General features: G+C 39.3%; 1 protein-coding gene across 1 annotated transcript in view; it reads left to right on the top strand.

Annotated features, from left to right (window-relative positions):
* Positions 1 to 22,359, top strand: part of CFAP47 (cilia and flagella associated protein 47) — a 627,152-nt gene that overhangs the window by 555,773 nt on the left and 49,020 nt on the right. The window contains exons 60-61 of the mRNA XM_077807214.1: positions 103 to 197; positions 3,916 to 4,077. Of these exons, the coding sequence (XP_077663340.1) occupies positions 103 to 197; positions 3,916 to 4,077 (257 nt within the window). The remainder of the gene's footprint in view (positions 1 to 102; positions 198 to 3,915; positions 4,078 to 22,359) is intronic.

Raw genomic sequence — 22,359 nt, 5'->3', positions numbered from 1 at the left:
CCAAAGTTCCTAGTCTTGGCCACAGTTTTAAGTTAGCATCAATAACATCAGTTTCTCAGTTATTCTAAGTTAATTACATATTTTACTTGAATTTTCAAACAGCATCACCATGTCAGAGAATGGGGAAATCAATGGAATATGCTGGATTTACCCAATTCATGGAATCCCTGAAGCACAACCGTATAAATCAACACCAGGTATGTAATAGCTGAAAAGCCACAAACATAAGAACTGTAATAAAGTCAAAACAGTTGCTTGCCTTTTGACATCTAACACTTGGAACTTGCATCATACAGAAGGCTGACACGGGTAGATTTCAGCTTGTATGTGCAGAACACCTTTGCAAATATGTGAGGAGAGCAGAATATTGAATCAGCATCCACTGAGTAAATCTGACAGAAGAATTTTGCTACTTATCCTAAAGCAAACTCTGAAGGAAGACTGCAAATCATTTTAATTTTTCCATAACACTCCTGGGAAAACTAATTTGCACTAAATGATATAGACTAATATTTATGGGATTTTTGTTTTAGCTCACTTTGGAAATAAATAGGGCATCATTCGCTACTAAATTAAAATACATCTATTTCTTAATCACAGTATAACTTCAGAATTGGTTTACTTTAAATTCTGTTAAATAACATGGACATTGTGAACTGGTTTAGACACTAATAGCCTTCATAAAAGCACTGCCTGTGAGTAGATAAAGGCTCTTGAAAATTTTCTGGTCAACTTTATACTGAATCTCCCTTTGGCAAATAACAACAACCTATGTTAGTATGGGAAGATAATGAGAGATGTCTTGAGGATTAAAATTATTGAATTTAATAGGAATAGATATTATTTGTACTGTCATTGTTCTAATTTGTTTAAGGACCTTTAACTTGCAGGCAGATGCCAATGTGATATTAATTAGAGCTTTCATCTCACTAATTTCCTCTTTATTCATTAAAGGAGGGAAGCAGAATATTATCAAATATTCCACTTGTGCCCAGTATGACATCATTATAACTTTTCTCATTAGCATGAAAACTATGTGTACAAAAGGTGAATGCTTTTGTTCTTATTTTAAAACTTTAGTGTACTGTGAAACCAGCAAGTATTGAGATCAATATCTCTTTTCTTTAGGCCATTGTTTTCACTAGGTATGGTAACTATACATTAAAAACGTTAGCATTAATAAATTGCTTAAGTGACATACTACTGTATATAATTGGAAGCTGTCACATCTTAAATTTTAAATTTCTAAAAGCTGTTATGAAAACTCAGAATATTTACAACTGGTTCTGTTGCCATGTAAATTATGCACAATACATATGTGTAGTTCACACCAACATCTTTTCATTTATTCTGAATATCAATAGCCTTTAATGGCAATTTAGTAACAATTATTTATATACTGTGAGTTCTCTTTCCATCGCACAATCCAGAGTTATAAATGGACTGTACTTTATCCTTCTAAATATAGGCCCCAATTCAGCAAAGCACTTAAGCACTTTACATATGTACTTACGTCCCATTATAGATGTGCCGTTGACCAATTGTAGGATCGTGGCCCATAGCAAGTAATCTTCTAGAAATCCATTTTTTTCATTAACTTGTTATCCTAAATAGAAGGATTATCTTGTTTTTTCTTTGGAAATAGTATGATTAAAATTGCCTGCAAGCTACAGGCTATGATGTCAAAACTTCAGACTGTGGCTCTGGTTGATTAGAGAGAGCCTCGTCCTTCTTTGCATCCCAAGAGAGTTCTGTAAAATGTTTGACTTAGTACCACACAATATGACTATAAAAAGTTGCATTGTATAAAATTAATGTAGTACATATTAGATTAAAAAGTAGCTAATAGATAGCTCTCCAATGGTAACTGTAAATGGGGAATCATTATCCAAAGGCAGTGTGCAGAGACTAAGTCCAGGGGACAGGCTGTGGATAAACCCAACAAGGTCAGGATTATGCACTGGGATCTCTGAATTTTTAGTTGGACTTTTGTAACCCTGGAAGGGGGTTGAATGTAAGTGTTCCCTGGCCAGAGGGGTAATTCACCAAGAAAAGATCATGGTAGAACCAGATCAACTGACTAGAGGGCGCACTAGAGTAAAAGATCCCCTGAAACTCTGTGACCTGACACCAGGAGGCACGAAAGCAGTGATTGAACCATATACAGGGACTGTATCCTGGAAAGCAGTGACTCTGAAAAGGATTTAGAGTTCTGGTAAATAACCAACTGATCAGAAGCTTCTAGTGCAATGCTGTGGCAAAAAGGACTGGTGTGATTCTTGAATATGTAAACAGGGAAATACGAAGTAGGAATAGGGAAGTGATATTACCTGTGTCTACAGTATTGATGAAACCATTATGGGAACACTGCCCCGTTCTGATTTCCAGACTTCATAAAGTACTGTATGTTGAAAAATTGGAAAGTGGTCAGAAAGGAGTTACAAGAATGATACAAGTTCTGGAAATCCTGCCTTTTCGTGAGAAATGTGGGAATCTAAGTCTATTTAGCTTATCAAAGAGAAGGTTAAGAGGTGACTTGATCATGCTCTACAGGTACCTATGTGGGAAGAATATAGTAGAGGGATTTTTAATCTATCAAACAAAGGAATAACAAGATCCAATGGCTGGAAGCTGAAGCTAGGTAAATTCAGGCTAGAATTAAGGTCTACATTTTAAACAGTGAAGGTAATTAGCCATTGAAATAACTTATCAAGGGATGTGGTGGATTCTCCATCACTTGAAGACTTTAAATCCAGTTTGGATGTCTTTCTAAAAGATACACTGTAGCCCAAACAGAAGTTATGGTCTTGGTGCAGGCATTACTAGGTAAAATTCTATGGACTGTATTATGCTGGAAGTTAAACTAGATGATCATAATTGTTCCTTCTAACCTAAAAATCTGTGACTATATAAGTCACTGCTAATCATCTGTGTGGATAAAAAAAATCTTTACCTTTTTCATAATCACAGAATAAATAATTCTTTTGATATTCACTTGGGCATAATTTTGAAGGAAAGAACATTGATATTTTAAAATTGAGAAACAGATAATCAGCTCTTTGTCCCAGTCTGTGTGGATTTTGAGACATCTGGAAATTTCTGAATCATTTTATCTGGGAACATAATACTGCCCTTCAATTTCTAGATCTAATTTACTAATCTTTCATGGTGTTGAGAGAATTATATTCAAGAAGGTTTTACAGACTATAATACACTGGATAAAACACCCTTGTATTGAAAATTGAAACATTTTTCAGGGGAGGATTATAATAATTTACAGAATTCAAGGAAGTCATATTGAATATTAAAATTCCTTTACTTCAGATATTTAAGGGAAACTAAAGTGGCAAAATTTTAAATCTTAGTATGTTTCTTTAAAACTGTTTTAAATGTTCTCTAAAACTTCAACTCTGAGCAACAGCATGTTATCTTAAATTAAGATATAAAAAAATTCATTTTCAGTTTCCACAACTATTAACTTTCTTTTGAATTTCTTTTTTTCTGCAGCACCTATTTTTACTTCCAATTAAAATATTTTAAAGGATACTATACCGTTTTATTTTCAAATGAATTTAAATTAAATTTCTAAATTTCATAATTGCAAAAAAATTGCAGAGATTTCTTTTCAAGTTTTATTTGAGAAGCAGCTGTGGAAATTAATTACTTAGTCCAGAATGTTTTTTCAATAAATTGAGCAACATCTTACCATGCGTTTTTATCAGACAGAATATGAAGGGAACAGTAAGACTGGCTCTTCTTCACAATTTCAGTCCCAATTGGGGTAATTGAATACCTGGTATTAGCATCTTTCTAAAGATATCCCACCCTTATATTTTTAGTTATTTTGTTAAAATCAAAAAACTAATTTTTCAGGAAAGTAACATTTTACAAAAATTGATCCCTTCTTTCCTGTAGCTGTTGTATGCTGTCAAGCCAGAAACAGAGTGGAGGAGCGAGTGGAAGTTCTGTTAACTGGTGTGGTTTCTGGAACAACTGCTATGCCAGTAGAAAGAAATGTTGCAATCACCACTAAAAATAAGACACCCAGTGTCCAGGATGAAGTTCAGGTTACTGCTGGTAAGAAAGCACAGTACAGCAGATACTTCAAGTTATAGTGCACTCTGCAAATAATACACTATCTAGAGCCTGGTCCTGTCTTTGAAAAGAGATGGGGACTTGCTTCCCAAAGCGAGAAAATCCCTACTACATACTGGACCTAACAAATACCTCAATAGGCATATAACAGTAAGCATATGTCTGGGGGTGCGTATTGGTGGACTTGTAAACCAGGCGGAGATGCTTATTCTTTTTGCACCAATCACCAGTCTCAGGTCTGAGGCTGGCTTCCCATTTACTATCCAGTGAATAATTACCTAACTTAGGCTTTGTTTGTATTCATGAGCATGTGCAGTACAGCATTACCTGATTAAAAAGGTGTGGCTTGCATAAACCCTGAGATGAGTAGTAAATGCATATATGCTGGGTATGAAGGGAGACATCTGTGTGTGGGTTGTCCTGTTTATATGCCACATTCCCCACCACTGGGCCTGTTACCTGCAATAATGTGAGCTGAGTAGGGGCAGTAAAGTTAAGCAAAAGATCACTGCTGCTCACTTGTTTCATCAGCCCAGGATATGATATAAGTTATTTTCCTCTGGGATCTTTTTGTACTCCTCTCATAGTAACAATTTCAGAGAGAGAAGGGGCGGGGAGGATGTTGTAAGTACCTGGAGAGAGAGAGAGAGAGAGAGTCTGCACAGGCTACAGTACTTGTTTTCTGCACCTAGTGAGACCCTGCGACAGAGCAAATTTCCCTTACACTTTACAATATTTCCTAAATCCTTAAGCTCTGTGTGAATAGCCTGACAAACAGGGCCAAATCCAACCTCTCTGCAAGTGGATGCAATTTCAACTGAAATAAATGGGAGTTGTGCCAGGGCTGAATTTGACCCACTGCGTTGATGCTCAGCTCTTCAAATATCACCTTTAGCAATTCCCAAATTGTAGTCACAGTGGATGAAATTGTATGTTTTTACCCAGTTCTTTATCTTTTTACAATAGTAGTATATCCCTTACACATCAGACAGAAATTCTGCTTTTAGATAAACTCACACTACTCCCATGAAAGTTAGAGTGAGAGTGTGGGATCAGAATTTGATCTTAAGGAGCTGAATTTTCTATGGGAGCTCAATCTGACTTCTGAGTTTGCACCGACAGTGTTATACTTGCAATCAGTTGAAGATGCAAATGTTAGAATTTAGACATCTCCCCAACGTTACAGATGTAAAAGCATGTAGCACCACAAATCAGGAGGTGTTATCTTTGAATCCACAAATGAGTGTGCCCTGAAAATTGCATCTAGACTCGATTGTGGATACAAAATTATAGAGGCCTTTTATGAAAAATTCATCCTAAAAATGTTCTATGAATAAGTAAACAAGGTCTGCTCAGGAGAGGAGTGGGGTTGTAAAGTAGCTTTAATCTACCTTTACACTGGGAGGAGGGACAACCCAACTGCCACCCACCCCACACACAAAACCCTGCCCTCCACAGCCCCTGCACTGGGGAAGCCAAGATGGGTGGCAGTGTGAGAGTTGCCATTGCAGTTTTACACCACCCCAGGATCCACTCTAAGGGCCAGTTAAGTTAGCTTTGTGGTTGATTTGTACCACTTGAGCCAGGCCCAGACCTTGTCCTGTGAATTTTTCTGTTGTACATTAACACTGTTTTACAGAAAGTCCTGTGCTAGGTAACTTTATTACAATTCATTGTGAAATCTGCAAGAGTTTGCCCTAAAATTGTCTAATTTCTTCTTTCTGGGTTGGTTTATTGTGCGAATATTGGACAGCAGAACTGAATATCTGAGGTCACTGACTCCAGACTTTTTAATAGTCTGTCTTTTGTGTAATGTCTATGAAACCAGGAGGGGAGGGGAGGGTGAATAACAGAAACTTAATCTAGTACTGCACAATTCAGGATAATCAACACTATGTGGACAGTAGGCTCTGCAGATTAGCTTCCTTGTATTCACATTTTACAAAACAATAGAATTAAGTCTAGAAAAATATGCTCTGTAATTCCCAGCATATAATCTTGTCTCTTTTTAGTTGTAAATATTATCACATGACCTTATTTGGCCCTGAAAGAGCTGTTGTATATCAAAGTATAAAGGTATATTTCTTAAAAATAGAATAACATGGCCGTAGTCTTTATAATTGTATCATATATGAACCGTAGTCATTTTAAACATTACTATATCTAATTCCCCAATACTATGGCATTTAAATTGAAATGAATAATGTGACTTCAGCAAATAAGAGACAACATTCTGAAACACTAGCAGATGCCTGATGTGCATGTTTTTTGCATGACAATAATATTTCATATTTAACACTAGCTTCTGCATGTATTGCAAGACATTGATTTGGGACATTAGATCTTTTCAGACAAGGAGTATGGTGATGAAATGCTCTGGCAACAAAGGTACGAAGATCATTTATGGCTCTGGCAGTTTCCAGAATGCTGTCAATGACATTATAATGTCATTATTCCTAGATGAATTTGATACCTGTCGAGGAATCAAATTTAATAGTACTATTATATGTTCTGCAGACTACCAGTAATAGCATAAATAAAAATGTAACGCTTTAAGATAACAGCTTGGCAAGCTGTTTTTCATTTTTTTCCCTTCTGAAACAGTGATCCATCAGAGTATGTATGTGATGTGTAGTAAGCAATTTTTATATCCAAAGATAGATGATGATAATTACAGGCAGAGCAGATTTGAATAGCTACTACTGTGTTTCAGTATTTAAATAATTTGAACAAGAATAAACCCTTGAGATGTGAAAATTTGAAGCAGCTCACAGACCTTCAAAGAATTATCAGTCTAGCCCATTCAGCATGATTTTGATTTAAATAGAAAATGATTTTAATTCATTTTAAAAAGAGGGGATATCTTAACACTATATAGTTGTAATGACATTACACGGCATTTAAAAGTCCCACAGATTCAATGCCATAATGATCCTACAGTTAAAAGGTTACTATTTACAGTACAGTATCAGATATAGGATTTCAGTCTGATAAGCCTTGTTGAATATATTGACAACTAAAATACAGATAGTTGGTGTTGTCAGATGTTTTTAAATCCACTGTAAAATAAAAATACAGCTTATTTTAAGGAACCACTACTGTATAGGCCCTTAGGGCCAGATTTTTAAAGAATTATAGATGCCTTTAAAAGCCAAGCTCTTAGTCCTTTATGGGGATTGTTTTATAATGTGCTTTGTTATTTTAATAAGTAATCATCAAAATAGTTTAATTCTGAAAAGCAGAGATGGTATGTGCCCAGTAGCTACTTCTCTTCAATGTTTTTGCCTATGCAATGAATGTTAAGATAGTGTAATTGTTGCAATGAATGAGACACCCATGACAGATCAGTGATCTGATGTGGTGTTAACAGCATAACTCCTACAGTATATAGACTTCCCATAATATTGTGTTATACTAAAAAAAACAAAAACCTGCTACTGAAGCTAAGTATCCTATACTATAAGATCTTCTAAAGTTCCTTAGGAGTATCATCTTAGCTAACCCTGCTCCAATTTAGGAAGTCATGGATTGTGGAATATCATATGTGGGAACTTTGAAGCAAAGCAGTGTGCTTGGTGTGGTCATTGGCACCCAAATACCCACAAAGATGTTTCAGTTCACACTATTTTAATTGAGGTGCAGGATCTGGGAACAAATCAGAAATATTGGTTGTAATTTGGCATGGCCTTTCATTTTTCCTGGGTGCTTCATAATTGTCTTCATGACAATTATAAAATTAAATCAACACTATTCTTTGCTTAGTTGTTGTGCTCCTCATTTTCTGCCCCAAAAAAATAAATTTGCTGCAGCTGATAGATCTTGGACTGACAGTACTGGAAAGAGTTGCAGACTCTTGTTAATCCTCGGGGGTGGTGGGGTGGGAGAGCACAAACAACGTCAGTGCAAGTTTTATAGTGATCGGTCCTTGACCTTTCTACTAAGTCTGTCAACTTTGGGTATTATTTTCTGTGAAACACACTCTTCTCCACTAGGTATTGTTAGGGACCCAGCCTAGGGTGGTCTTGCCTAGTGGTCAGAGCAGGAGTCAGGTCTAGTGGGTACAGCAGGTGTCCAGCTTGGGGAAATAAGTCGGGGTTGAGCCATAGTCGGGTAGTGATCAATGGCTCCATTGTCTCTAAGGTGCCACAAGTACTCCTTTTCTTTTTGCGAATACAGACTAACACGGCTGTTACTCTCAAAAATGGCTCCATGTCTAGTTGGCAGCCAGTATCAAGCGGAGTGCCCCAAGGGTCGGTCCCGGGGCCGGTTTTGTTCAATATCTCCATAAATGATCTGGAGGATGGTGTGGATTGCACCCTCAGCAAGTTTGCAGACAACACTAAACTGGGAGGAGTGGTAGATACGCTGGAGGGTAGGGATAGGATACAGAGGGACCTAGACAAATTGGAGGATTGGGCCAAAAGAAATCTGATGAGGTTCAACAAGGACAAGTGCAGGGTTCTGCACTTAGGACGGAAGAATCCCATGCACCGCTACAGACTAGGGACTGAATGGCTAGGCAGCAGTTCTGCAGAAAAGGACCTAGGGGTTACAGTGGACGAGAAGCTAGATATGAGTCAACAATGTGCCCTTGTTGCCAAGAAGGCCAATGGCATTTTGGGATGTATAAGTAGGGGCATTGCCAGCAGATCGAGGGACGTGATTGTTCCCCTCTATTCGACATTGGTGAGGCCTCATCTGGAGTACTGTATCCAGTTTTGAGTCCCACACTACAAGAAGGATGTGGAAAAATTGGAGAGAGTCCAGCGGAGGGCAACAAAAATGATTAGGGGACTGGAACACATGACTTACGAGGAGAGGCTGAGGGAACTGGGATTGTTTAGTCTACAGAAGAGAAGAATGAGGGGGGATTTGATAGCTGCTTTCAACTACCTGAAAGGGGGTTCCAAAGAGGATGGATCTAGACTATTCTCAGTGGTAGAAGAGGACAGGACAAGGAGTAATGGTCTCAAGTTGCAGTGGGGCAGATTTAGGTTGGATATTAGGAAAAACTTTTTCACTAGGAGGGTGGTGAAACACTGGAATGCGTTACCTAGGGAGGTGGTGGAATCTCCTTCCTTAGAAGTTTTTAAGGTCAGGCTTGACAAAGCCCTGGCTGGGATGATTTCATTGGGGATCGGTCCTGCGTTGAGCAGGGGGTTGGACTAGATGACCTCCTGAGTCCCTTCCAACCCTGATATTCTATGATTCTATGAAATACCAGAGCTGAGGGTCAAGCCAGCGTCAGTCAGAAGTCAGAGCCAGGGTTTATAGCCAGCACTAGTAACTGATGGTTGGAGGTGAGGCACAGAGCAGGAGTACAGGGGGATTCAGGAGCATAGGCAAGATTGAGGAAGAAGCTAGGAGTGGAGCAGGAAAAAGGAACAGAGTTGGGTGCAGGGTACAGAAAGCAGGCAAAATCAGAGTCCAATGTAGCAGCAAGTGGGAATGCCCTAGTTGCCTGGAAAACTTCTTGTGCCTCCCTCTGCTTGCAAACACAGTCTTGGAATTATAGGATAACTTGTCATGGGGGTTGCAAGTTTGTAACTGACTTTGCTAAACATCATGGGTTATTCATAACTCCCCCTATAACTGCCAAGAACTGGCCTTTGTGTCTCTTGCAAACCAGGGCCACACGCCCCTCAATTTTGGGAAGGACCCCCAGTGACTTCTATAGCCATGGGGAGCAGTGCTGTTCAAATTGCTGCTGATGGCACAGATAAGAAGGTCCCGTCTTCACTGCATCAGAGCTGCCCTACTTTGCTGAGCAACCAGGTGACCTCTGGGTAAATGGAGAGACACTAATAGCATCTAGTTAATTAAATATGATTTTTCTGGTCGTCTTAATCCAGGTTATATCGCTGACTCACTCTGTGGCCTTCATCAAGGCACTTACTCTGTGTTTTTCTGTTTATAAAACAGGCATAAAGGTACTTACATTTTATAAAGAGGTATTATGGCAATTAGTTAATGTTTGAAAAGAACTAAGTACTAAAATTCACTAGGATGCTCCAGTGACTGAGGGAGCATGATAGTAATCAGTCCACCAGTTTAGACAATTGCCAATGCCATCAATAAAAATAGTAATAAAGTACAGGCACAAATGAGCATTAGGGTCCCACATGTGCTGGGCACTCTAAAACATAGAGTAAAGGACAGTCCTTGCCCCAAAGAACTTACATGTTGGCAACTATGCACTGACTCTACCAAAAACAACTGGGTGCTTTGCTTCTCACACAGGAGACTGGTGGGATCATGAAGATCCCCACCCACAAACACACACCATTAAAAAAATAAAATTACTTCACTAAGAGTAGGAGTACTTGTGGCACCTTAGAGACTAACCAATTTATTTGAGCATAAGCTTTCGTGAGCTACAGCTCCTCACTTCATCGAATGCATACTGTGGAAAGTACAGAAGATCTTTTTATATACACAAACCATTAAAAAAATGGGTGTTTACCACTACAAAAGGTTTTCTCTCCCCCCACCCCACTCTCCTGTTGGTAATAGCTTATCTAAAGTGATCACTCTCCTTACAATGTGTATGATAATCAAGTTGGGCCATTTCCAGCACAAATCCAGGTTTTCTCTCCCCCCCCCCCCCCACAAACCCACTCTCCTGTTGGTAATAGCTTATCTAAAGTGATCACTCTCCTTACAATGTGTATGATGATCAAGGTGGGCCATCTCCAGCACAAATCCAGGGTTTAACAAGAACTTCTGGGGGGGAGGAGGGGGGAGGAAAAAACAAGGGGAAATAGGTTACCTTGCATAATGACTTAGCCACTCCCAGTCTCTATTCAAGCCTAAGTTAATTGTATCCAATTTGCAAATGAATTCCAATTCAACAGTTTCTCGCTGGAGTCTGGTTTTGAAGTTTTTCTGTTGTAATATTGCAACTTTCATGTCTGTAATCGCGTGACCAGAAAGATTGAAGTGTTCTCCGACTGGTTTATGAATGTTATAATTCTTGACATCTGATTTGTGTCCATTTATTCTTTTACGTAGAGACTGTCCAGTTTGACCAATGTACATGGCAGAGAGGCATTGGTGGATGTGCAGGTGAACGAGCCTCTGATAGTGTGGCTGATGTGATTAGGCCCTGTGATGGTGTCCCCTGAATAGATATGTGGGCACAGTTGGCAACGGGCTTTGTTGCAAGGATAGGTTCCTGGGTTAGTGGTTCTGTTGTGTGGTATGTGGTTGCAGGTGAGTATTTGCTTCAGGTTGGGGCGCTGTCTGTAGGCAAGGACTGGCCTGTCTCCCAAGATTTGTGAGAGTGTTGGGTCATCCTTCAGGATAGGTTGTAGATCCTTAATAATGCATTGGATGGGTTTTAGCTGGGGGCTGAAGATGACAGCTAGTGGCGTTCTGTTATTTTCTTTGTTAGGCCTGTCCTGTAGTAGGTGATTTCTGGGAACTCTTCTGGTTCTATCAATCTGTTTCTTCACTTCCGCAGGTGGGTATTGTAGTTGTAAGAATGCTTGATAGAGATCTTGTAAGCGTTTGTCTCTGTTTGAGGGCTTGGAGCAAATGCGGTTGTATCGCAGAGCTCAGCTGTAGACAATGGATCGTGTGGTGTGGTCGGGGTGAAAACTGGAGGCATGTAGGTAGGAATAGCGGTCAGTAGGTTTCCAGTATAGGGTGGTGTTTATGTGACCATTGTTTATTAGCACTGTAGTGTCCAGGAACTGGATCTCTTGTGCTGGAAATGGCCCAACTTGATTATCATACACATTGTAAGGAGAGTGATCACTTTAGATAAGCTATTACCAGCAGGAGAGTGGGGTGGGGGGGGAGAGAAAACCTTTTGTAGTGGTAGGTTTTTTCATGGTTTGTGTGTATAAAAAGATCTTCTGTACTTTCCACAGTATGCATCCGATGAAGTGAGCTGTAGCTCACGAAAGCTTATGCTCAAATAAATTGGTTAGTCTCTAAGGTGCCACAAGTACTCCTTTTCTTTTTGCGAATACAGACTAACACGGCTGTTACTCTGAAACCATTCACTAAGACTGTATATTCTAACCAATCATCTTGTTGGTCTTTTCATGGTATACAAGACACAGTTACATTGGGGAGTAAAAAAAAAAATATGTCAGTGTTACCCCAAAATGTGGCCCCAAGGCACTCCAATACTGGTCTCCTATAATTATAAATTGATTATTAATTTATTCTGCCCAAATGGGCAGAAAGTTGGTGACCCACTCTAAAGGAATTGCCAGGGTATTACCAGCAGGTTTGACTCCGACCCGCAAAGGAGTCTCCAGAGCAGGCTAATCCTGCTAAACCTTGAAAGGACACGGATACAGCGCTCCGCTCAAAGGATTGTCATACAAGTAGTAGTTCTTCAAAAACAAAGTCTTATTTATTGAGAGAAAATTAGGTGATTACTGTATATTCAGTAAAGCAAGAAGGAAAGCAGTACAGTATATAACAGGCAGTAAAGCACAATTACATTATACTTAGAGATTATACATTCAATTGACACAAAACTACACAGACTATAAGACAAATACAGTGTTGCAGTATTAGTACACACTTTTCATACATATGCATAAGGCCTCCTATATAATAACATTAGACTTATTACAATGTAATGTACAAATACCCAGTGCATATGTATAAAACAGCACTATAATATAGCATTAAAGAAACACTGAGCAATTAAAAATTACCATTCTGTGAGAGGTAGCGGGGCACTCACAGGATAGGGTGGGTTAGATCATACTCAGAAGCAGACATCCAGCTTTACAGACAGACACACAAACAGTCCTTTAAAACAGACAAGACTTGCACTCCTTCACCAATTCCTCTGTTTCATCTGAGGTCCTTCTGCTCTGATCTTTCCCTTCTATCATTGCTGCCTGGTTGCCTTCTCTGCTGTTCTCCATCTTCACTTACTGTTCTTCTCCTTCCTCTCGCTATATAAAACAGACACACATACCAAGCCTGTGTCTGGCCAGCCTTATATTCTCTTTCTGGTCTTCTCTGATTGGTTGACCTTTCAAGCTGAGTGCTCCCTGCGTGGGTGGCAACTATTCAGCCAATCAGCTCTGCCCTGACATCCTAGCTAATCCTCCGCCTGACCCCTCCCCTGCAGGTGTTTTGGAGTGAGCTGAGTCACGTTTTCTGAACTTTGTTTGACCTTTGTTTCTTACTTGTTATTGGTCGATTTAGTCTGTGTCCTCCATTTTGAGAATTTCTAATAGAAAATCAGTGTGTCCACCATTTTGTATTTATAGGTCCAAACTATCATTATTTATAATTTATCTAAAGCATCTAGCCCAGTGGTGAGCTGGAGCCGGTTCATACCGATTCGCTGGAACCGGCCAAAAGTGTCGCCTTAGGCGCTGACTCTGTGGGTGCTCTGGGGCTGGAGCACCCATGGGGAAAATTTGGTGGGTGCAGACCACCCACCCCAGCTCACCTCCACTCTGCTTCCGCCCCTGAGTTAAGCTCCGTCCCACTCTGCTTCTCCGCTCCCTCCCCCGGCTTCCCGCGAATCAGCTGTTCGTACGGGAAGCCTGGGAGGGCTGAGATGCAAGCGGCAGCTTCGCGCTCAGGCCCAGGGAGGTGGAGGCGGAGCAGAGGGAAGCTGGGGCGGGGGGGGTGCGAGGAGGGCCGTCCGCGCCACAGCAGGTAACCGGGGCGCGCACAGGGGAACCGCTCTCCACCCCAGCTCACCTCCGCCTCCCTGGGCCTAAGCGCGAAGCTGTCGCTTGCTTCTCAGCCCTTCCCCTGGCTTCCCACGCAAACAGCTGATTCATGGGATGCTGAGGGGGGGAGCGGAGAAGCAGAGCGGGGCAGCGCATGCAGGGGAGGAGGCGGAGGTGGAGAGGAGGTGAGCTGGGGCCAGGCGTGGGGTGGTGAGCTGCCCATGGTGCTCTGCACCCACCAAATTTTCACCGTGGGTGCTCCAGCCCTGGAGCACCCACAGAGTTAGCGCCTAAGGCACCACTTTTGATGTGATCAGTGGAGGGAGCATCCGCTCCCCCTGCTCCACCCGTAGCTTTGCTACCCCACCTCTAGGAGCCAGAGGGACCTGCCGGATGCTTTCCGGGAGCCGCCCCAGGTAAGCACCGCCGGGACTCCCCACCTCACCCCCCGGCAGGTTCCTCTGGCTCTTAGGGGCAGGGCGCGGTGGGCACCCACTACGGTGGCCCATGAGACCATCCTGCCCGGTTCCAGGGGCAGAGGACAGGGGAGGAGGGTGGATGGGGCAAGGGTCCCGGGGGTGGGGGCGCGTCAAGGAACGTAGGAGGTTGGATGGGGCAGGAGTCCTAGGGGGCAGGTGCGGGTGCGGACGACGACTCCCTCGTGGGGTGAGGAGGGAACCAGTTGTTAAGATTTTGGCAGCTCATCACTGATCTAGCCTAAAACTAACTACTAAATTATGCTAATGGAAGTATCATGATACTGCCACCATTTTTGTTAAGCTGTTCGAAGGAAGTGAATTTTATGGCAATTTAAACCCCATCTCGAAGCTTTTCTTTGTAGGTAGATGCAGTCATAAGGCTCTGTCCTTGGTGTTGCCAGTTATGACATAGGATTAGAACAGTTTAAAAAAACCTTTTGTATCAATTCCCCTCACTACTAGTATGATAAATTCATTTATCTATCCAGCATTTAGTTGTTTTGTGAGTTCAATGAGTGTGTGGTCTTGTCCATTGTTGGTTCAAGGCTCTCATAGTTGTGAGACTGAGCAGACATGTCCTCATACTGGCACAATTCCTCACCACTCTTGATTCCCACCTTGGTCACACTTGCCTGTGTACCATAGTAGTTTTGTTTTTCTTTTGATTCAGTACACCAAAATAATAAACATAATTGCCATTACAATTTGAAATATCAAGACTACCACTCGGATGCAAAATTACATTAAAGAATCCTGTTGCTATGGGTGACCATCCCCAAAACACTTCCCACCATCTATGTTTGGTATCACTTTTTATACATTCTATTACTAGTTCAATTTTCTTAGTAGAATGGTGCACACTAATCATAAGCCTTTGTGCATTTTTCTGAGCCTTTTGTAATTGTCTTTGTAATTCAGGATGATCACTCAATTGCTTAACTAAATTTATGTTTAATCCTAAAGGTATTGGGTTAATTCTTTTATATATATGGTATTGATCTTTAATTTCTTCATTCTCAATTTTGGGTAGTGTACACTTGAAATCGCAATCAATCACCGAGGTAATATTGCACAAGCATTTGTTTTTATAAGGGTTATTAGTTACATAGCATATGTGATTCGCTTTAAACAGCGTACACCAACTTCTAATACATACACATTTTCTTCCAACATATACAACAATGGATCCATTAAATGGAAAAGGATCTTACTGATAATGGCATTTTCCTCCTTCTTCATTTAAATATATATCATACGGTTGAATTGCACCATTATTACAAATATATCCAATTCCACATTCTTCTATACAAGCCTCAAGTTCCACAGTTTTCCATGTCTGATTCTGTTTTATTACCCAGAGTTTGTGTTCTATTGGTTGCATCACACTAGGGTTAACATTTAACCCAAGTGCTATAATAGGAGATATCCATTCAATTTTGGCATTAGGATTATAATTATATATGTAGTAGCTTGGTTCAATTGAGGATTGTATGTGAAGTTTACCATTTTCCACCAAGAATAGAGTCGTTTCTCAGACTGAGTGGCATATTTCCACATTATGCTTCTTATTTCTAGAGGCAAAATTCCACTCATTCCATCTCATATATCTTTCACCACATCATGAATCCAAGTCTGTGCTTGTATACATGCTGTTGGTAGCGATACATTGCTTTGCAACACCTCTCCTGTATTTAAGATGGCGAAATGATCGGCTCTTTGTAACTTTTCCCAACCCAAAAGTAAAGTTGCTACGGTGATGGCTAGCACTTATATCTTTTAAAGAGGTTATTTAGAGTTTAGACACAGCTTCCAAATGTTGTCCTACTGAATTTGACTTATTAGCCAATACCTCGTTATCTATACTGTTCAGTATTCCAAGCCTGGTACCTGTTGCTCCTCGTACTGTATCCATCAAACTTCTTTTCTTTCTATCAGTAGGAACTTTTATTAAAAGTTTTTTTTTTAAAGTTGCTACGGTGATGGCTAGCACTTATGTCTTTTAAAGAGGTTATTTAGAGTTTAGTCACAGATTCCAAATGTTGTCCTACTGAATTTAACTTATTAGCCAATACCTCTTCATCTATACTGTTCAGTATTCCCTGTTCCTCCTAGTACAGTATCCATCAAACTTCTTTTCTTTCTATCAGTAGGAAATTTTATTAAAAGTTTTTCCATCAATTTCTTCCATCCTTCCACAATGTAAAAAGTATGTTAGACCTTTAGTGGGTTTTGCCTCAAAACATCCATAGGATCTAAATCTACCATTACTTGCTTTAGGGACTACCTAATTAAACCTTCTGTATCGTATACTTCATTTCTCTTGCTTCTTATTGTTGTATTCAGCATTCCACAGTACCTTTGCTTTTATATCCATCATATAATTCAATCTTTTCACAATATCTATAACAATGAGTCCTCTACTACCGACTCCCATATTTGCTAAACCGAATTACATGTTATCTATTAATCTTATACCTATGTTGATGGATAGAGGAACACTTAAGGAAATAGATATCTGTTCTCCAGATAGTCCCGTAAGCATATACATGTCTCATGACATATATTGTATAATATCCCCATCTACCGCATCAATGATCCAGTATCAATATAGCAGACTGTTTCAATTTCTGCTGCAATAATTTGGCTTGGAACCATCAGTCTCATATACTGAGCTAAATATATCTGGGACACAATTAGTGGGCGAGTTCCCTCCTCTTCTTCTTTAATCCAACTTTCTTCATCCGTATCTCTTTCATCCTTTACTGCATTTAGTCTTATAAGTTCATCTATTAGCATATCTATATTTAATAAATCTCTTAATTCTTCATCATCCATTAAATCTCCCATTTCCTCCTCCTCCATATTGGAATTTCCTCAAACCAAGCTGCCATTTTATTTATCTATTCTACTCTTCCCTTTTCTTTCTCTATCAAAATAAAAATAAAATAAAGACAAGTCACTACTTTACTCATTCTCTGAGTATGTACATTACATATTTCCTTATTCCCTATGTTAACTGTCAATGGGATTGTTACAGGAATATCACTTTTTATCCCTAATACTCCTCGTACTTCAGCTATATCTGAAGAGATATAGGGTAAAAAAAATCTGAGGGTTTATATATGTTGTTTAACACAGAATATGGAGATCCCGTGTCTAGATAACCTGATTGACATATTTTCCCCCCATTTATGTTAATTGTGCCTACTAGTCTTCCACATTGATCCCCCCATATGACTTGAAGGGGTTGTTCTTCCATTTGGTAAACTACAGCTTCCATTTGGGATGATTGGTCCACCCTCGAACTCTGACTAGTCGGTTCCAGAACAGGTAAACTTTCCAGGAACTCCTCTAAATCTTGCTCTGTCCAGGTAGAGGGAACGGAAGGTAGATACCAATCTTTCTCATCCCATATCTCATTCAACACTCCTCTCTGCATTTTTCCTATCTCTCCCTGTCATGGCTTTAAACAGAGTTACGCCATGTGATGCTACCGTTCCCCTGATAGCCATTAATATTAGAGGTAGTTTCTGATTCCAGTCTTTACCTGTTGATTTACTACATTCCTCAGGGCAGTTTTTATTGTTCTATTAGTTCTTTACGCTTGCCTTGAACTTTGAGGATGTCCAGCTATTTGCAGTCTTTGCTTAATGCCAAAAGCTTGACACAATCCTTTTGTAATTTCTCCTATAAAGTGAGGTCCCTGATCTGAATCTGTTTCTTTGGGGATACCCCACCTTGTAATAAATTGATCCACCAAAACCTGAGCTGTGGTTAATGCAGTATTATTTCTTGTAGGAATTGCTTCTACCCACTTGGTAAAAGGATCCACTATCACCAAACATTATTGATTTCCTTTTGCAGTTTTTGCCAATGGGCCAATAAAATCTATTTGCAACCTAGCCCACCGACCCCCATTTTCTGGTGTCCTAATGATCCTTTTATTATTTTAGTATCTGCATTATTTGTTGCACAGGGTAAACAATTGTTCACAGATTGCTCTATATCTGCTCTCGTGTTTGGCCACCATCCACGATTTGTAACCTACTGAGAGTCTTATCTATTCCTAAATGCCTATTATCGTGAACTAGAGAGATAATTTCAGATCTAATTTCCATTGGAACCACACACACAGACATATTATCCTCTGTTTTAGTAGTTAGTACCAATCCTGTTTCATGCTGCCAAATTTTCCATTCCTTTTTCTTTCGACACCAATTTTTTTATTTCAGGATTTTTTTTTGAAAACCTACTAAATCAATCTGTTCTATTCTTTCTTTTTCTAGTTTAACTATTGGGATCAGTTGAAATTGTGGCTGCCATACTGTTCCGTCCTTGGCTTCTTCTTTAGCTTGTTCATCTGCCTTCTTATTCCACTGAGCTCTTTCAACATTTTTCTTATGGGCTTTTACTTTTCCCATTAATACTGGTTGTGTCCTTCATTATGCTAACTCCCACAAATACATTAACTTTTCAGCATGAGCAGCGTATTTACCATCTGCTGATTTCGTGCCCTTCTTTTGCCACAGAGGCATCCAATCCACTATAGCTCTCAGCACCGATTCAGAATCTGTGAAAATAGCCACAGTTTTATACATTCACGTATTTTCAAATGCTTCTGCTACAGCCACAATTTCAGCAGCTTGTGCTTAATAAGGTAAGCACTGTCCCCTAAAAACATTTTCATTGGATATTCTCACGGCTGCATACCCCATATGTGCCACAGCTAAGGCTCATAAAAGCTAGAACCATCCACAAACCAAATTACATCAGTTGTGTCTATAATCTCTCTTAAGATTGCTCCGCCTTGGAATAATGTAGGTCCTTCAGGAGAAATTTCTGGTGGGGACATTCATGCTGTTCCCCTTCAATTACAAGACTATAAAGAACTGGTGATAAACTTGGGACCTTTTCCACTGTTATATTTTTATTCAGCAAGGCTAACATCCATTTTGCTAATCTAGGACTAGAAACATGTCCATCATTAATTTTCCCTGTTAATACATATTTCACGGGTGAATGGGATGTTTTCAGAAAAACAAAAAGATTCTGTGACATACCAAGGGAAACGATGCCTCCCCCAAAAGCAACGCCTAAAAGGGTGTCAGTAATAACTTTTTTCCAGTAATTGTCCAAGGGGACAGGGAAACCAGCAAAATAGACAGAAAAAAAGGAGAATTAAATAGAGGAGAAAATAATAGGAGAATGGTCCTGTATGAACAAAGGGAGGGTGATCCAGGAAGGAATTGGCCATGGAAAAAATTATTACAGTTTGAACCTAAAGACCGAATTGATGGTTTGCCTACTGATGAATTCCTCCAGAGATGAGCTAATCATGAGAGGAATATGCCTATAGCTCCATCTAGTCCCAAAATTCAGGTCTAGGGAGGCCAAGTGCCCCCTATCCCCCTGATATTAGCAGAAGATCATGCTGATTTAATGGCACATTTACAAACAGATGACCCACTGTATATGTGAATTTAATAAGGGAGCATTCACACAAAATATGTTGATAGATACAGGTGCCACATTTTCTTTAATAAGCACAAAGAATAAGAAATTATTTGGACCCCCTGTAACTAGAAGAAAATTGCAAGGATTTAATGAAACAAAGAGTAGAGTGCCATTTATTTCTCCATTTAACTCTAAATTAGGTATAAAGCAAGGAAAAGAACAGTTTGGTTTAATGGATCTTGATTGTCAAGGAATAATAGGAATTGGTATATTGAAAAATCTTTACAATAAGCAACCAACAGTAGATAATTGCATCAGAGTCCTAATGGGATTCGATAATTTCATGTTGACCAAACTGTACCTTTAATTGGCCTTAATGATTAACTGAATTTCAGCGTGTTAAACTGGCAGAGTTTAAATCTGAGAACTTTAATTTGTTCTTCACAAAAATGTTTCATTTTTTGAAGAGCAAATATTGTTCTCTGTTAGCAACACAGTTTATAGAAGACTGGGATAACATTAAATTCTTTGAACGGGAATATGTGGTTGCACTGTGGAAAAAAAGCTTCAGACCTGACCAAGGTCATCACTGTTGGTAGCGTGTACCTGGATAGCACATGCTGTATCTTGGGTTCCTAAAGCAAAACTACAGGTACTACTTGAAAAAGAAACTACTACTTTTCTTTTTCAAAAGAATGGCAAATCCCAGGAGGGAACTGATGAATTATGGGGAGATACGGATTTTAAATAACAAGCATGCTTCCATATGATTTTACACATCACTCTATGTTTCTGCTGTTTCCTTGCTCTTATGAAGAATCAGACTTTTGTCATTCTTAAAAATTAGTCACAGTTATGCAAATTAGAACTACTTTCTAGCACCCAAGTGAATTCATACTCAGATAATATATTTTAAACTTTCAGGAAACAAATTACTCATCTAAATTCATCTGAAGTGATTGATTCAACTTCACATAAGTATAAGAAGTCAACTCAGATACACAATCAGAAATTGTATCAATCCTTCCTGCAATTACTTTTTAGAAAGTAAAATAAAAAGTAGCTGAGTAACTAACACAAACGTATCATTTACCTCTGAAGCCAGGAATGGTTTCTGAGTTACCTTCCAATGTGGTTCAAAGCTTTTCAAAAAAGGAAACGGGTGGTGCTAGAATTGATAAAACTAATGAGCATCAGGTAGGGAAAGTAGTCAAGAATATAAAACAAGGACCAAGTAATAAACTAGCTAGAGAAATACATAGCAAATCTTCATGGCATCTATAATATAAGATAATGTCAGTCTAAACTGTTAACTCTGAAAATAAACACTAATGGATAAAGAAGAACTAGTAGATATCATTTACTTGGGGGGTATGGTATTTTCCTACAGCTTAATACCATTGCCAAATAGGCTTTGGGAAACTCCCAAGTCCTCACTGGTAGAGTTTCCTCCAATATCTTTTGCTCAGGAGAATGAGGTTTTTCATCTGAATGGAAGTAGTAAGAGATTCAGCCTCTCCCCCTGCCCTGCCAAAAAAAAAAAAAATCCATATTTCTTCACATATCTGCCTAGATTTTGGGAGAGCCACCTCACACTGATACTGTTAATAAACATATATGTATACCTAGAACCAGCAAGACCAAAATCCATTCGCATTTTATTTTGCAGAACTCTTCCTATCATCCTTTCTTTTATGATATCTGGTTCTTGAATGTCCACTGTCCTAAACCACCTCCCCTGACAGTTTATTACACACTCCAATTGCTCTTGAAGTTAATTACATTTTCCTAATGTTTGCCCTATCTTCAGGTCAGTCCACCTTGTCATCTCTTCTGCAACTGTGCTTGAAGACAGACTCACTGGATCTATACTCCCTTCTTTCATTTACAATTTTAATTCTGTGCCCTTCCCCCGCCATTTCTCGGTAGCAAAATATGCTCCCCGTAACAGTCATGTTAAACTTTTTGAACCTGCATTGTTCAGCTGGTTTTGCAGTTAGATAAAATGAAGTTGCCTACCTCTAATTAATTTATTCCAATTCCACAATTCCAATCCGAGTAAAAATGGCAAAACAAAAAAACCAACCACTAAGACTAATGTGTTTTATGAAAAATGCAAACAAAGTTGCGTTGTGCAAACATAAGCTGATGTGAAGCTTTCCACATGTGGCTAATAATTAAAATGTTTCAGATAAGCAGCTGGGTATAATAGTTTAATAGAATCACCATAAGGCATTGGATGAAATTGCTATGCTGCAGCATTGCTCTTGCTTAAGATAATTTGGAAAAAAACAGTGGATCAATGACTTGTATTTAGCAAAATTCTATTAATCCAAATCATTTATATTAAGAGCTTTATTTGTGGCAAAAATAACACAAGTGAATTGCCTTTCTTGTTCTTAAAAGTATAATTGTTTTCCCACAAGAAGTAACTACACACTTAAAAGATTAATCAGGCTTTTTTCAGTTTCTATCTTTGGCCTTCTTTGTAAACTTGTGAATTATCAGTCTAGCTTAGTGAATTATTTTCCAATTACTGGCAATACCCAAATCAAGAATGCATCACAAAAAACAAAAACAATATAACAACCCTTAAAGTGCAGCTCAACTCTGAAAAGATTTTATGTAAAAATGTCTCACCTTACTTGAAAGATATGCTTCCTGTGTGTATT

The sequence above is a fragment of the Eretmochelys imbricata genome, chromosome 1, assembly GCF_965152235.1.
Source record: "Eretmochelys imbricata isolate rEreImb1 chromosome 1, rEreImb1.hap1, whole genome shotgun sequence".
Taxonomy (NCBI): Eukaryota; Metazoa; Chordata; order Testudines; family Cheloniidae; genus Eretmochelys; species Eretmochelys imbricata.
Note: the sequence above shows the minus strand (reverse complement) of the source record. Positions and strands in the feature narration are given on the sequence as shown.